This window comes from Ceratotherium simum, chromosome 21 (assembly GCF_057802395.1).
Source record: "Ceratotherium simum simum isolate JZ-2026a chromosome 21, ASM5780239v1, whole genome shotgun sequence".
NCBI lineage: Eukaryota > Metazoa > Chordata > Mammalia > Perissodactyla > Rhinocerotidae > Ceratotherium > Ceratotherium simum.
Genome location: NC_141920.1, coordinates 16,411,724 through 16,429,384, shown reverse-complemented (window position 1 = coordinate 16,429,384; position 17,661 = coordinate 16,411,724). Strand labels below are relative to the sequence as shown.

The 17,661-nt window shown below is 48.8% G+C and overlaps 1 protein-coding gene across 2 annotated transcripts in view; it reads right to left on the bottom strand.

The window, feature by feature from the left end:
* Positions 1 to 17,661, bottom strand: part of RIMS4 (regulating synaptic membrane exocytosis 4) — a 60,975-nt gene that overhangs the window by 16,762 nt on the left and 26,552 nt on the right. The window contains exon 2 of one of the 2 annotated variants that reach the window (XM_087445222.1): positions 5,064 to 5,205. In XM_087445222.1, coding sequence (XP_087301348.1) covers positions 5,064 to 5,205 — 142 coding nt within the window. The remainder of the gene's footprint in view (positions 1 to 5,063; positions 5,206 to 17,661) is intronic. The other variant, XM_014787434.2, reaches the window with a different exon arrangement.

Sequence of the window (17,661 nt, the reverse complement as noted above, 5' to 3'; positions counted from 1 at the left end):
AAGAAAGGGCTGTGGGAGCTGCTGATACAGTCAGAGAACAGGTAGACGGCGCTGTTCCACTTCCCCGTCCACGCCCAGACATTGCCAATCCACCTCAGCACTCCTGCAAGCCTGCACTGGGCTCCAGCATCCTTCTCAACGCAGCACTCCAGGCAGCCACTATCAATTAACTGGAGTTGGCACATGACAGAAAGCTTATGTGCCCGTTCTTAGCTGAGATCTGGGGGAGGAATGAGTCAGAGGGTGGAGAGGGAGCAGGGTAGGAAACAAAGTGCCAGTATGCAAAGGCCTGGAGGGGAGACAGAGGGAAGTGTAAGAGGTTCCGGGTGGTGGGTGGGGGGCACATGGTTGGGGACTGAAGGAGGCTGGCAGAAGTCAGAGGAAATAAGTGCTGAGTGACAGACTATGGAGTTTAGACCAAAAAGGGGACTTACAGGCATCCAGGTAAGAGTGACGAGTGGCCTCATCAGAGGGGTGGGGAGGGAGAAATGGATGGAGTCAAAGACAGGAGTGAAATGGTGGAGCCCAATTATGGATTAGATGTGGCGTATGGGTGGGGGGAGCTGTCGGGGAGAAGCCCAGGTTTCCGGTTTGGGCGGCCGGGAGATGGTGGAGCTGTGCACTCCCACAGGGTAGAAGGCTCTGTGGCACACCCCCATATCCCCTGACCCTCCCCACGTCAGTGCTCGCTGATGTCTAACTGCAGTACCTGCATTCCTTTGCCTACATGTCTCTGGCCCCCGAGGAATCTCTTTGGTCCCTGGGGCCCACGGCGCCACAGGAAGGGCAGAAGAGTTCATCGGGAGCAGCTGTTTACCAGTAACTGATGAGAGTCGGAGTATAATTATTTCAGCTCCCTCACCTCCTGGGGGACGACTCAGGCGCATGTTCCACACTGGCTCCCAGAGTCCCCATCAGGACCAGGCTCTGGTTGCCCACGGTGGCAGCTGCCTTCTTAAAGCACATGGTACTGGAGGCATCCCTTGCCCTGTTTCCCTCGTGTGCTCCTCCATCATGGTCTTCAGGAATCACCTCCCAGTGTGAACTACTTGCACTCGAATCATGTCTCGGGTCTGGTCCCGGGGAACCCAAACTAAAGCAGATGGTCACCAGGAGTATCTCAGGATTCAGCAGGCCTTGTTCTTGTGGCCCTTTCTCAGGGGGCTGGAGTCTCTCCCTTTGGGGGAGATGGGCCTCCCAAACCCACAGTGGTCCCCTTCCATCCTTAGCATACAGAACCCCAATTTTCACTCAGACAGAAAGAGGCCCAGGGAGAGAAAGCCCTTCCCCAGCCCCAGGGGAAAAACCACAATTGGTCCAACACGCTGAGGCCTGCGGAGGGAAGAGATGGAGGGACTCGGGTCCTTGATGGCATCATCCAGCCACTAAACCGTGGTGGACGCGTCCACCTCCAGAAATCTTGATAAATGCAGCCATTAAATGAGGGCAAGAGTCCAGTGTGATGGTGAAGGGCAGACTCCAAATGCCTGGATTTGAATCCCCACTTACCGACCTTGGGTAAGGTAATTCACCTCTCTTGGCTTCCGTTTCTTCGTCTGTAGAATGGGGACATTAACAGGCCCAGCGTCATCAGGTTGTCGTGAGAATCAAACGAGTTGATACGTGTAAAGCCCTCAGCATGGTGCCTGCACGTGGCTAGTGCTCTGTAAGTGTTGGCTCTGGAACATTATCACTGTTAAGCCAGGGCTTCTCAACCCTAACGTGCACACGAACCACCAGGGGATCTTGTTCAAGTACAGATTCTGACTCAGTGGGTCTGGAGGGGAGCCTGAGATGCTGCATCTCGGGTCTGGTCCTAGGGATCTAACGAGCTCCCCTGCGATGCCAATGCTGCTGGACTGTGGACCACACTTAGAACAGCGAGGGCTGAGGTCACTGTTAGCTGGCATTGTGTAACCTGGAGCCCAAGGATCTTCAGTGACAGGATGGGATACCCCATAGAACCCATTCCCCAGCCCCAAGACCTGGATAGGATGCAGTATTTCTAAATGCTTTGTCAGAGGAAGGCAGGGTCTGTGAGGGGTGCAGCCCAATGTCTGGCACACTGTGGGTGCTTGGAAACCCCTGCGCCCACTTGCAGGAACACACACGCCCGGTGATCCAGTGCACAGGTGGACCCGCAGCGCCAGGGGCCACAGGCTTGCGGGGGCTGCTCAAGCGCGCTGGCTCCTTGTAAGCCTCAGCTGTGCTGGCAGGAGCCCAGGGGGAGGACGGTCACACCCCCTCCTGTTTCAGAGCCTGGCATCTGGGTCCCACCAGAGCCCAAAATACCTCCAGAACAAAGAGACCGACCACAGCTCAACGTCCCCACCTGTCCTTTCTACATCCCTCCCTTGCCCTAGTGTTGGGTGGGGTGGTAGAAGCTGGCTGGGCTCCAAGACTCAGCCCCTCTCAGGAGGGCAAGGCTCCCCTCTGCTGGACACAGCAGCCTCCAACCCACCTGATCCCTCCTCAACTGGGCTCAAGACACCCACCCCAAACCTTTTAATAATCATAATCGCCACAGCCAACATTGATCCTCTTGCTCTGTGCTAAGCACTTTATAGACACGATTGCACAAGAGGTGGCTCACTGTATCTGTTAGGATGCAATTGGCCACAAGAATAAAAATATCCAACTAACAACAAACAACAATAATCATAGCTAATAATAATAATGCTTGCTATGTGTCAGTCACTGTTCTAAGTGCTTTTACATATATTAACTCACATAATCCTCACAATTCTATTAGTGGTCTGTACTACTATTGTCCCCTTTCTATAGATGAAGAAACTGGGCTCAGAGAGGTAAAGTAACTTGCCCAAAGCCACACAGCCACTAAGAAGCAGAAATGAGGCACAAACCAGGGTTGTCCAAAGTCCTGGCTTGGAACCTCTCTGTAATGCAACCAGACTCTCTGGTCCCTTAAAGCACATTACAGCAAATGACAAGAGCCACCTCCTAAGCACCTGTCACGTGCAGGCATCATCTCATTTCTTCCCCACGACACCCTCCTATGCTGCTGCCCTAGGACACGCCACGTGGCCTCTCCGAGCCTCCATCTGCTCTTCCGTGAAATGGGACATGGGTTTGACCCCCTGCTGCTGCTCATGGCACGCTGCCTTATCTGTGATCTTTTCCTTCAACCTGCCCGTGAGGCCAATACACAAGATGTTTACAAGCCTCCTGAAGCTTAAGAGGCCAAGTGACACGCCCAAGGCCACCCAGGGGATCACTGGCAGAGCCAGAACTAGGACCCAAATCTCCTGACCCCTGAAACTCAGCAGGGGCCCACAGCCACCCAGATGCCTAGAATTTCCTCCTCCAAGTTTTGCTGCCGTGCCAAGTTTCTCAGGTTGAAGAAGAATTTGTTCCCTTCCTCCTCCTCCTCCTCCTCTCCCTTCCGCCTGTCCTCCTCCTCTTCTTGCCCTCCGGAAAGTCTCCCGAGGAGGTGGGTGGAACAGCAGCGTCTGCCGAGGCCAGGCCATTCAGAGAGGCCGGAGATGCCCAGTTTAGGAGGCGTGGGGGAGCGAGGCCTTTAGGCAGCAGAAGCCCCCAGCTGCGAAGCAGGGCCAGAAATGGGAAGGGAGCAGAAGGTGGCAGCTGAGCCCCAGGCCCACCCCTCAGTGGGCGTCTGGGTGTCTGCCCTTGGACAAGCCACTTAAGCCAGCGCTGTCCGATGGAACTTTCTGCAACGATGGAAACATTCTACTTCTGCACTGTCCGATATGGTTGCCACTGGACACGTTGCTACTGAGCACTTGAAATACGGCTAGTGCGACAGAGAAACAGAATATTCGATTTTAATTACTTTACATCGGAATAGCCACATGTGTCTAGTGTCTACTGTACTGCACAGCATGGCACTCAACTTTTCCAAGCCCATCTTCTCATGTGCTCGACAAGGATCCTGACACCCCATCTCTCCCTGGCTGAGGATGTCTGAGACAATGAAGCGATGTGGTCTCACGGAACGGGCCCCGGCTGAGAGTTAGGACTCCTGGGTTCCACACCTATCAACATGCTGTGTGATCCAGGGCAACTCCTCAACCTCTCTGAGTGCCCTGGTCATCTGTACAATAGGGAAGTCACTTTGGATCACAGTTTCTTTGCCAGAGAGCCATGGATGGGCTTTAGGGGAATCTGGGAATCCCTTAGTTATAAGAAGAGTGTGTTTGTATGACTGTGCTTGTGAGAATGAGTGTGTGTGTGTTAGGGTGCTCATGCATCTACTTGTCAGGGAAAAGCAGGCCGAAAGCTTTCCCAAAATTCTCAAAGGGGTCCATAATTGCTCCAAAGATAAGAACCCCCAGTCTAGATTGGTCTTCTTTCTCCCAGGGAGCCTTTTAAAAACGGAGTTCCTGGACTCCACTCCCAGAGACCCTGATTCAGCAGCCTGGATGCGGGGCCCTGCGATCTGTATTTGTAACAAGCTCCTGGTGGTTCTGATGTACAGCCAGCGGAGAGAAACACTGGCGAGGAGCCAGTTGGACCTAGTGTTTTATGACTTGATATATGTGAAACTCCTTATCAAGCAGTAGTATATATTTTTAAAAACCAACTGGGATTTAAGAAACTAAGAAAGTAAAGAAGAAACAATAATGATCATAATAAAGCCCCTCTCGACCCCCTTCTGTATTTACCAACACTGATACAGGGCACTTACCTGCCAAACTCTGTCCTATGCTTTTTGTGAATATCAACCCATTTACTCCTCGTAACACCCCTATGAGGTTGGTACTATTATCCCCATTTTACAGATGAGGAAACTGAGGCACAGAGAGGTGGCTTGCCCAGGATCACACAGCTGGTGCGTGGGGGGGCCAGGATTCAAACCTAGCAGCCAAGCACCAGAGTCTGTGCTCTACACTCTCCCTCGGAGCTTCCTTGCTTCATCACCCCCCTTCTGAAGATGGGGACAACCCAGAAGCCCTGAGTCAATGTCCCTAGCAGCCTGAGGCTGCCCCAGAGCTCCTGAAGGGCATTGCTCAGTCCCTCCTGCCCCACATCAGAGACTGTGAGAGTCAAGAGGGCCAGTGGGCAGCACCGGGCCTCACACTCACTTGCCCTCCGAGCCGTAGCTGTTCATGCTGTCCTCGATGGACTCGTGGCTGGCCTGGCGCAGCGTCCGGCTGGGCATCTCTACCGCCAGGCCCGTCTCCGTGCTCCTCTGGATGGCCCCCTTCAGCCTCCGGCTGTCCCCTTCTGGGCAGAGAGGCCAAGAGAGATGGGGAGAGAGACATGAGGTGGAAGGGGATGGAGAGACAAGTCATCTGGTTAGTGTTACAGTGGCTGCTGGCTGCCAGCGTCAGCCCCCACCCCCAGTCCATCAACCTCCTCCTGCCATGGCCTCCCCTGCACCTGCTCTCCCTGGGCAGCCCTGCCCTTCACACCCACTCAACAAGCAGATCACATGAGTCCTGCTAACTGACGGATTCATTTACATGTTCTTTTTCTCCCCTTTGAATTCATTTCTCCCCTGCAACCTTCTCCAAATCCTTTCTCCTCCTCCTCTCCAGCTACTATTTATCGAGCACCTACTATGTGTCACACTGTCAAGTGCTTTGCATGGATTCAGACCAGGGTTTCTCCACCTCAGCACAACTGGTAGTGGGGACGGGATACTGTTGTCAGGGGTGTCCTGTGCATTGCACAAGGTCTAACAGTACCCCTGGCCTCTACCTACTAGATGCTGGTAGCAGCCTCCAGTCCAGTTGCAGCAATCAAAAATGTCTCCAGACATTGCCGCATATCCCCCGTGGGGCAAACATCACCCTGGACTGAGGACCACAGATTGAGACCATCAGCTCAGAAACCAGACTGCCCAGGTTGAAATCCTAGATCTCCGTCTCACTGGCCGTGAGACTTTGGGCAAATTACTCAGCCTCTCTGTGCCTCCGTTTCTTCAACTGTGAAATGGAATAACAGGCTTATTATGAGGACAACGGCCCTCCGCCCCTGCTAGTCCCTCCCTTTGAGCATCCTGTCTCCCTCCAGCAGCTCACTCCTTCACTTTCACTCTGACCAAATGTCATTTTATCTGAGACCCTCCTTGCACTCGGGCCCCTCCCACCCCCGCCCCTCTCTGCCCTATTGTCCTGTTTGGCTTTCTTCCTAACACTCACCACCCCTGATGTGTTGTACACTGTTGGTTTATTGACTAGCTTCCTCCACGTAGAGGGTAAACTCCGTGAGGACACGGAACTTGTCTTGCTGACCGCTGAAGCCGCAGGGCCAAGGCAGGGTCCAGCCACTGTGCGTGCTCCATTAATAACCGCTGGATGAGCGAGTGTCTGCCTGAGAGCGGTCCTAATCGCCAACCACCCATGAGGCGGATGCGCCTGCTCGCCCCGCTTTAGCATCAAGGACGTGAGGCACAGAGGTTAAGTGACTTGTCCACGCCCATGGAGGCAGGTGGCGGCAGAGCCAGGATTTGACCCCAGGAGGGTCCCTTTGCTCCCTGCTCCACAGCCTGGTGATCGAGGTAAGCGTTCCATCTCCCACCACCCTGTGGGTTTGCTACAGGAGGCGGCAGATCTTTAGCGGGCTCTTCCCCAGGTCCCCACAAACTCTGAGACAAGCTGGCGGACCTCAGGGGCTTCCTCAGTGCTTGCTGAGCAACCCACCAGGGGAAAACAGTGCCACCCAAACCCCACCATCCTGCTTGGCAAGAGGGAGCTGAGTCTGTGTGCAAGGAGACAGAGCGAGGTCAGGACGTCTCCCCCGGCCTCCCTCCTCCAGCTCAACCAGGGTGTCGCCTTCCTCCCTGACTTTAAGACACACACACACACACGCAGAGACACAGATGCTCTGTGTCTGTTTTTCAGAGTGTGTGCCCACAAGTTTCTCTCCCACATGTATCTGTGTTATTCAGATGCACAGACGCCCACACACTCAGAAAAAACAGAGTAACACACATGCACAGGAATCTACATGCAAAGACAGAGTGTGTTAAGGTATCTCCGAGTGTTGATATCTGTGTTTCCATGGGTCTCCATGTACCTATCATTCTGTGTTTCTGAGGCTAAATGGGTATGTGTATCTGTGTGTGTGCCAGACACCCACAAAGACACACATCCGTAAGAAGTATATGCCAACCCACTCAAGAAAGCAGAGAGAAACTGTGCATTTCTATGTGTGTCTCACCCTGAGTGTTTCTGAACACGTGGGGGGACACGTGTGTCCCTGGGTCTATGCTCCCCTTCATTCACCATTTGTTTTTTCCCTAATTTATATCTGTACCCCCCCCAACCATTTCTATGTTTCTCTGTGTATAGCAGATACAGAGACACAGAGAAAGATCCAGAGACATACACCACGTGCTCACTCAAACACACAGACTCACAGGCACAGAGAGACGTTCCTCCATTCACATACACACAAGCGCAGTCATCCATCCAGGGACAAACGCCCCTCCCAACTAGGGACCCCGCAGGCAGGCTGCAGACTCCTGCCTGGGCTTTATACCTCACACCTCCCTGTGAGCCCTGTTCTGGAGCCCCACCGGCTCGTCCCCACCCACCAGGGTCTGACACATTTCTCTCGGGAAAAGGGAGGGCCAAAAAGCATGACAAACAACTCAGTCCCCACGGGGCTGAGGAGGAGGTTTGGAGAGGTGTGCTTCACATCTCTGTGGCGTTCTACAGCCCCAAAGCACTTCACATACAGTATCCTATTCGGAGCACCACCCAGGTGAGACTGATTCTGCCATCAGATGACCCAGGCATAGAGTCCTGGCTCTGCAACCACTAACTGAGACCTTGGGCAGGCCGGTAGCACTTGCTGTTGAGAGGGTTAAATGACAGAACATTCACCACAGAGCTTGGCACACAGTAGGTGCTAAAGAAAAGCAGCCACAGCCACTGCAGAGAAAGACCCCCCAGTGCTTCCCAAATTTGCCCACGCCAACCGTCTTGCATGTTCCTCCTGACATGCCACCTCCCCCACCTCGGAAGTCCCCAATTTGGGGACCATGGTTGTACCCAACCACATTGACAAGGTCCACCATCTGAACTCAGCTATCTAACCCTTCCTTTTGTCATCTCTTGCTGACTCAGTCACAGTCCTCAAAGTGGCTGTCCCAATGCATTCCCACTCCCCACCCTGTAACCCCATCCATCCCAACAGATGACCTTTCTCCCCCTGGCTGAAAAGATGTGTCTCTTTGACTTGCTCTTTCTCATTTCCAAATTTCAGCATCCTCAGACCTTTCAACCTGCCCCTCGACCCTCCTTTCCTCTGAGAGGAAGGGGTGACCCTTCTCCTGGCCAAGGCTCACCACCATCTGTTCTCTCCATCCCATCTCCTCCCACCCTCACTGGGACCTCCCCCCACCAAGTGTCCTCTCTGGGCCTTGAATCTACCACTTCTCACCTTCTGGCTCTTTCCACTCCTCCTACAAGCCTGCTCAAGGCTTCACTTCTTACACCATCTCCTTCAACCAACAAACTCCTTCAGAGAACAGCCTCTGGCCATCACGTCACCAACCACACACTCTGATTTGCAGTATGGCTTCCAGCCCGCCACTCCGTTCACATGCCTAACTAAACCAGTCTCCAATAACTGCTCATGACCACATACAAGGGCCTTGTCTCAGTCCCCAACTCCTGAACTATGGTGCTTCCATTCATTCAACAAACATTGACTCAGTGTCTTCTTATTTACTGGGGAGCCCTTGTGAAGATGCTAAACACACTTCTAAGTGCTGGTCTCTGCTGATAAAACACACGGATGGGAAACAGAGAGGAATTTCAGCCCCTTCTTCTGATCCATAAGGGCCCAGAAATAGACCCTGGCTGGACCCGCTGTAGCGGACAAGGTTGATGCTCCACCCACATCCCCACATATCTCCCTTCTTCCCACTTTTGTGAGGCCCCTCCACATGGGCTTCTGAAAGCCACTACCTGCCAATGTTTTTTGTTTTTAGGTCTTCCTTTGGGCTACTGAGCCCACTTTGCCCCCACACAGGCAGAGGCAGAAGTGCCTGGGAATTTATGACCCCGACACCCTTTATCTAAGCCTAAATGGAACAGGAGAGTGAACCCTCAGGTCAGAACTCTGACGTAGAACCCAGGCTCCTGAGGAGCCGCCCTCTGTGGGATCTGCCTAAGGGCACATCCCTTCCTGCTTTCCGTGTTCCCAGTCTCCTTGGGGAGCACCTCCTTCATTCGTGTCACCTGCACACGAATCTCATCTCAGGGTCCTTTTTGGGGAAAGCTGACTTAAGACACCTGGCCTAGATGGCACCCTGAGGAAGTCAAAGTTCAAAAATCTTTGCAGAGGTGGGTTCCAGCATCACACAATAGCAACACACTCCCTCCAAGAAACGTGGTGATAAGAAGAGCTGTTGCATAATGAATACAGGCATGAGGAGGGCCAGCTTCCGAAGGGATGGTTTAGGGGAGCAAATGCATCACCCATGGGTGTCATAACACTCCGCTGGACAGGCTTGGAGTTTATTGTGAGACTGCCCTTGAGGCTGGCCTGTGATGTATAAATAAATGGAGTTTGGATGACCTATTTTTGGCTACCCACTCACAGTCGCTGCACCCAAAACTCAAACTGCGCAGCGTGAATTTTCTCCCACAGGGTCCTGGGTCCCTCCTCTCCCAACTTGGGCAGAGTATGTGTATTGAGCGGGGCAGGGTGTGTGGGGAGAAGGTGTGTGGACAGCTGGAGTCCTGCCAGGAGGCAGCAACAACTTGGGGTACCAAGACCATTGTGTACCAAACACCACGCCTGATGCTGGGGATGGAAGAGAGAGCAAGAGTGGTGTGGTCCCTGACCACGGAGCTCACAGTTCAGAGGGGCAGGCGGACATTAAACAGATGACCACACTGATTAATCACAAGTGTGTTAAGTGATTTGCAGAGCAAGTACAAGATGTAATGATGGCACCCATTGGGGGGCCAGTGGGAGGGGGACTGACATAGGCTACTGATTACTTCCTCCTTTGAACGACAGTCACTTCCGATCCCTGCTTCGACTTCCTTGATAGTGAGTTCTAGCAGATCTCCTCCTGTCTGTCTGACCACAACCCCCATTCCTATATATTAGGCTCTCACCATTCAGTCCTCAAGCTCTCTCTCTTGATCCTCCCCTGGTTGATTTCATTCCCCTCCCACTACCTCTGGACCACTCAAAGCAAATGAATCCTATACCCCAATCTGTAGCCCTTAACCCTGTCCAGAGCAATACTTCCAACTGCATTCTGGACATCACCACCTGGACGATGAGCAGGCTCCTTGAATGCAACCTGACCAAAACTAAACTCATCCCTGTTCCCACTTCCCCCAATCAACTCCTTCTGACTTATGCTCCCAATCTTCCCAGCCACCCAGACTCAGAGCCCCACAAGGACCTCTCTGACTCTTTCCCCCTCTCTCATTAGATGCCAGGTCTTATAGTCTTTGTCCTTAATATCGCTTATATCTCTCCCTTCTTGTCCATTTTCACAGCCAACCACCCTAATTACCTCTAAAAAGTCTAAACTATTTTAACAGCCTCCTAATTGGTCTCCCTGCTTCCAACCCACCCACCCAACAAGCTATTAACAGATTAACTATCTTAAATTACCACTTCAGACCAAGCTAGTCCACTCCTACTAATTCATTCTATACAAATAGTCACAAAAGTACACAAAGATACACATGAAGAGGTTCCCTACAGTATCGTTTACATCAATGAAATGCTGGAACTGACTGTCTATCAACAGGGGACTGGTTTAATAATGATACATTCCCACAATAAAATACTGTGTTTTACTGTGTAAAATACAGATACAGTGACATGGAAAGATTGCCTCAACATACTGTTAAGTTAAAAAGCATGTTGCAGGATAGTATGTAAAACATAATACCATTTCTATAAAGCTATAGATAGCATTGATATAGCGTTATCTTTATATTTATTCATAGGCACAAAAAAACCTGGGAGGATATGAACAGAACTGTTAATAGAATAACTGTAGGGAGAAAGATTGTTAGAAGAAGTGTGTGAAAGATCATTTTTCGTAACTTTTAAATCTAAGTAGACAGAAAGTGCACAAACCTTAAGAGTGGAACTTGATGAATTTTCACAAAGTGAACACACCCATGTAATCAGCACCCAGATGAAGAAACAGAGCATCACTGGGATCCTCAAAACCTGCTTGTGCCCAGTCTTCCAGTCTCTCCCTCACTCCACAAAGGTAGACACTATCCTGATCTCTAACACCAGATACTAGTTTTGCCTGTTTTCAAATTTTATAAACAGAGCAAGGCCTTTTATTTTTGGGGGCCTGGCTTCTTCTGCTTCATACTACGTTGATAGCATAAGATCCATCCATATTATTCTGTGTAGTGGTAGGCTGCTCATTATCACCACTATATCATACTCTACTGTATGAATAGACCACAATGTATTTATTCACTAAATGATGATGGGCATTTGAGTTTTACAGTATTGGGGCTATTAGGAATATGCTGCTGTGATTACTTTAGTGCATGGCCTTTGGTAAACACGTGTACCCACGTCTCTTGGATAAACCCAGGAGTGGAACTGCTGGGTCACAGGGCAGGCATTCGTTCAGCTTTAGCAGACACAGCCACAGAATGACTTTCCAAAGTAGTTGTACCAATTTACACTCCAACCAGCACACTGGGGAAATTTTATTTCCCTTTTGTATGCTTCTACGTCTTTTGAATTTTTTATAGTTAAGTGTATTAATTCTATAATATAAATGAATGGAAAATATAAATCTATAAATAAAGCACAGCTTCAATCATGCCATAATTAGAATGGCTCCCCACTGCCTGCCAAATTAGGTTCAACCTTCGCACCCAGGCATTCAAGACTCTCCCTCATCTGATTCCCACCCCATCTGTTACTGGTCTCCCTCACAGTCCCTACAGCCCAGCCCCGCAGACACCTCACTGCTCTATGTACATCTACCGCATCCTGGTTTTCTCTCCTTTACTTTCCTCCCTTCCTCATCTTCCGTATCAAAATCCTAACCACCCTCCAGAGTTAAGCTTTAAATAACACCTATAATTTATTGGGCACTCACCAAACCCTTCAGGCTGTTGTGAGGATTAAATACAACAATAAAACAAACTCATGATAACATTTAATTTTCAAAATATCCTAGTTGGGTGGTAGCATACAGTAGCCATTCAATAAAGGTGGCTATTATTAATACTATTATTATCATTGTGCCAGATGCTATGCCAAGTAACATCTCATTTAATTCTCAAAATAAACTCTGAGAATTAAGCTACTACCCTATTTTACAGGGAAAGAAAATGAGGAATAAGAAGGTTAAGTAACTTGCTCAAGGACAGACACAGCTACCAATGGCATAGCTTCAATTCAAACCCAGGTCTTCCTGACTCCAATAACTACATTTTTAATGAACCACTAAACTAAACTCACTAAGCTCTACCACAGAATTCAAATGCCGTCTCTTCCACAAAGACTTCCCTGATCAGACACCTCGAGTCCCAGGGGCACTTCATCTTCACCTCTATTGGGGTATCTATTCCATTGCATCTTGAAACACAGTCCTTAGTCAACCTATTTGATGTCCGTGTCTACGGTGGAAGCTCATGCCTCCTTTACTTCCCTTCAGCACCTAGGATAGCACTCAGCATTGCCCATCCCACTAACAGTGTGTTTAATTGAATTGGCTTTACGTTTAGGATGTGTCCCCAAGAAAAATGCAAATTCTCCAGTAAAGAAAACAAGTAAGTCTCACTCAGTTGTTTATACCTGAATACAAATGTGTTTAATGTACCTTCTCCCAAAAGCAAGTGTTAATAAGGAATAGGATAATAAAGTGATAATAATGATAAATTATTAGAGTAGATACCATTATTTTTAGCACTTACCCTGAACCAGGCACTAATATATATATATATATATATATATATATAATATATACATACGTATATAATTTAACCATAACTCTGAGAGTCAAGTATTGTTATCCTAATTTAACAAAAAGGAATCAGGCTCAGAGCAGTTCAGCAACTTGTCCAAGTTTACACCAGATAAGACAGAGCTAGGTTTTAAATGTGGGTCTGTGTGAAAACAGATCCTATACTCTTAACCTCCAGAGATCCCAGGAATGTGGTGGTGGGAGGGAGAGAAAGAAGGGAATATGACCATTCTCTACTTCGGCATTTTATTGAAGACGGGTCTTTACAGCTTTGTTTTCCAAACGAGGAGCCCAATGCTGAGAGGGGTTATGTGATTTGCTCCAGGTCCCCAGGCTCTAAAATCCCTAACCACGTCACTGACCAGAGTGTAATCTCATCTCTGTGAGTGGCCCACTCCAAGTCCATGTCACAGCCCATGAAGGCTCCTGGACACAAGAGCTCTGGTCACTGGGTTGCTTTAAACCAGGATGAGAGACGTACCATGGCTCCCCAGACTCATTGCTTCTCCCTCCCATAGCCAACACCCTTCTCGACCCTCTGCGATAAATACCCTGGAGGCTAGTGCCTCTTCTTCCTCTCTGTGGCCTAGCTACTCCCAGTGACTTCAGCCTCACATGCCTCCCTTGCCCAGGTCTTAAGACTCATCTGAAAATCAAGGGCTGAGCTGACGTGCAGGCACTCAGGCCTCCATAGCCCTGATGTTGCCTCTGGCTATGTCTCAGGACAAGCCGAGGAAGCACAAGCCCTGATGTGAGGGCCCTTTACCTTCCACCTCTTCTCTCTAGAGCTGTCAAAATCTGCCTTCCCTTAAAATCAGAGAAGATTCCATTTGGAGGGAACTTAGGGGTCATCCTGACTAATGCCTTTCTTGTGTGGGGCGGGGCAACTGAAGTCTAGATAGCATGAGTCAATGACCATGTTGGTATTAGATTTTAGGTCTCCTAACTGCCAACCTCTCAGCTCCTCTTCACAGTGAACAGCCATCCACCAATATTTCCGGAGCATCTTCAGGAGGCAGCACAGCCTGGTGGGTAAAGCATGGAAAATGGAGCCTGCTGGCCTGGGCTGTAAAGCTGGCCCTGGTCACTTTATTAGTCCTGTGATCTTGGCGAGTTACTTAAACTCCGTGTGTCAGTTTCCCTCTCTTCAAAAAAAATGGAGAAATTAATAGTATGTACCTCACAGTGCTTATATGAAGATTAAATGAGTTAATGTTTGTAAAAAAAAAAAAATCTTAGAACAGGGCCTGGCACACAGTAAGTGCTATTTAGTAAGTGACATATCAGTGCTTGTAAATTAATTAATGTGTCCCCATGCCTCCTTTTGGAGGAACTCAAATTCAGACCTGCTCTGCATCAGCAGGGTCACAGTCGTAGACCACACCCTCACCTTCTCTTGCCTGACTCTGCAACAGTCAACTAACTCAAGGCTCCCAAACATCTGCTTGGAGGCCAGTGCCAGTCGGATATGTCAGGAACTTAGTTAAAACACAGATTCCCCGGTTTCCTCTCCTGGGGATTCTGGTTCAGCAGGTCTAGGGTGGGGCCTGTGAATCTAGTTTTAGAAGGTCCCACGTGCCTCAAGTGCTTGGTCAGGTGGTCAGCCTCTACTCTAACCGGTGTCCCCAGCACCAGAGCTTCCTCTTCTACCAGTTCTCCACTCTGTGGCCTGCACAAGCTTTCTAAAACTCAATCTCAAATATGTCATCTCTTTAAAAACCTTCAACAGCACCCCACTGCTCACAGAATAAATTCCAAAGGCCTCAAGACATACTGCCTTTCTGACCTGGTCCCAGTCTACATTTCCAGCCTCATTTTTTCCCCTTTTCCCTAATGTGCTCTATATTCCACTCACACTGAATAATTCAGGCAATTCCAAATATCCCACATGATCAGCTACCCCTAAATGTCTCACCCAACATCCTGCATAAGAAATTTTCAGCATTTTCTTCTCTTCGGGAGAAAGGTGCTTTTAAAAACAACCGTTTGTTGAAGTATGATATATATACAGAAGAGTGTGCAATTATATAGTGTACAATGTAAGTATATAGCTTGATGAATATTACAGAGTGTGCTCATCTGTAGAACCAGCACTCAGATCAAGAAACAGAACATTACCAATGTCCCCAGAAGCCCCTCATGAGCAGCAATTACTTCCTCTCCATGAGTGGCATTATCCTGACTTCTAACAGCACAGATTGGTTTTGCCTGTTTTGTAATTTTATATGCACAGAATCATCTAGTGTATATTCTTCAGTGTCTGGCCTCTTTCATTCAACGTTGTTTGTGAGGTTCATCCACGTTGATTGTTTCATTGCAGTTCATTCATTCTCATGGCTTTATTGCATTACACTGTGTAAATATATCAAAATTATTTTCATCCTTTCCATTGTTGATGAGCACTTGGGTAGTTTCCAATTTGGGAATATTACAAATAGATCTGCCTCTGACATTCCTGTATGTGTCTTTTGGTGACCATTTGTTCACATTTCTTCTGGGCACATACCTAGGAGTGAAATTGCTGGGTCATAGGATATGGATTTGAAATATTTCTTAAATGGGTTAAGCATGATGTGGACTGGAGAGGTTACCACATTAGATTATCCTTCAGCAGGAAGCAATGTTCTGAAGAAATGAGGCTCAGCACTGGACTATTTTGGGAAGAAGGATGGTGGGGAAACATGATTAGCTGTCTATCTGGCTCACATTTATATTCCCCAAATGTAATATTTGTTAAGCGAATGCATAGATAGCAGACAGCACCCAGGACAGGAGAGGAAGGAGTGAAAAAGGCCTGGAACACAGCAGGCATTCAATGAATGCTGGCCATTATAATTAACCTCTTCAAGGGTCAGTGGGCAATGGTTCACTGATACCACCTCTCATAAACTGTCATTATTTCACCGATTCTAAGACAAACATTTTTCAACATCTCTGAAATTAAGATATGAATGACAACCGACTGCGTGTCAGAGTTAAATTCTGATACGTTTTATCTCTCTTGGTGGTACAAAAAATAAAGCTGTGACTTGCAGTTGAAGGCCTCGTAGATGCTACTAAGTACAGCAGCCAAACAGCCAGACCCAGCGGGAACTGTCCGTGGTGCTGACCAGGCGCTGAGGCCTGGGCTCGCCTGGGACAGAGGTGGCAGCTCACAGGGAGGGGAGATCTCAGAACAAGGCAAACCCATCCTGTGTTTGTTTGTAAACAATTCCTTCCCACAGGCTTGCTGATGCCTCAAATTCCATCCTTCCACATAAAGACAGGAACTCCCACTTACTGAGCTCCCAGAGCCCGACAGATGCTCAACATTATTTCATTTAATCCTCATAACCACTATTGAAGCTAAGTATTGTCTCCATTTTCAGAAGAGAATGCTGACTCAGAGGGGTTAATGTACCTGTCCAAGATGGCAAAGCTGTTAACTAGGAGCATGATCTTGGCTCAGGGCAGATCAGAGTGTAATTTACTCTTTAGGCTCCTTTACACTGGGGGGTATGTGAATTCCTCAGACCTTTTTGCAAGAGGATTTGAAGGCGGAAGAGGGAGAGATCATGAAGACACAGAGATGAAATAGGTGGGAGCAAGGGAGGCAAAGGGCACGTGATAAGGATTTGAGAACACGACAGGAGAGTCTGAAGACTTGAGATCAACTGGGGTAATGGACATGAATGTACTCTGTAACTCTAAAGTGTTCTGCCCCTGAAATGAAATGTATTCTCACTTATCCAATGAAATATACATTTATCAAGCTCATTTCCTATGCCATGTTTTTCTTGGCCCTGGAGATTCTAAAAAGACACAGTCCTCGTCCTTAAGGAGCTTACAGCTAGTGGCAGGGGAGGGGAGATAAAACAGACAAGTAATTATCATGCATTCGACAAACTCTTACTAAGTGCCTATTCAGTGCCAGGGCCTGTGTGGGAGACTCGTAACACAGATGAATTAAACCCAGACCTTGCTGAAACTCCCAGTCTACGGGGAGACAGACAAATAGAGGGGCAATTACAACACAAGGTGTTATAATTACAACATAGTATAGTTCAAGGGCAGAGATATACATGGGGTATTATGGGAGCTGAGAAGAAGAGTAACTAACACAGCACTGGAAATAGGGGCAGGGTCTGCGTTGTAAGTAAGATGATTTCAATGCTGCATTATACATAATTGCAAATAAAATCATAAGATTTTATTGTAGACGCAAGTGCTACCTTCTGCGAGTTTACAACTGAAGGTTATACTGACAAGTGGAAAACATGTAGGGAGAAGGCAAAATGTGGAGCCAAAATGTAAACTGAGGACAAAGAGTTCTGAAGGCAGAGTAAATGCATCTGGAGGAGGGGAGGTCCTACACTTAGCAGGGATGGTTAAGAAAGTCATTCCCTCTACTGCAGCCAGCGTGGGAAGACTTTCTGTAGAGGGCACACCTCAGCAATCACTGGAAGGAAGACAATTTACAGTCCCAAGTGGCTGCCTTTCCGCAGGAAGCCATTCCCTCAGCACTTGGGGCAAGCTGAGTAAGCTTTGGAAGAAGTTGGGTTGTGGGCAAAAGGTAGAGTCTACAGGTCCATCTGGCACTAGGAAGCTTCACAATCCACACAGCATTCAAGGCTTCCAGGATCTGCCCCAGACCTATACTACAAGGCTGACGTCATGTGCATACCAGGTGTTCTAGCCACACAGGATTACTCATCGTTCACCAAACACAGCCCACATACTTCCGTCTTCTTAAGAGCACAGGCTCT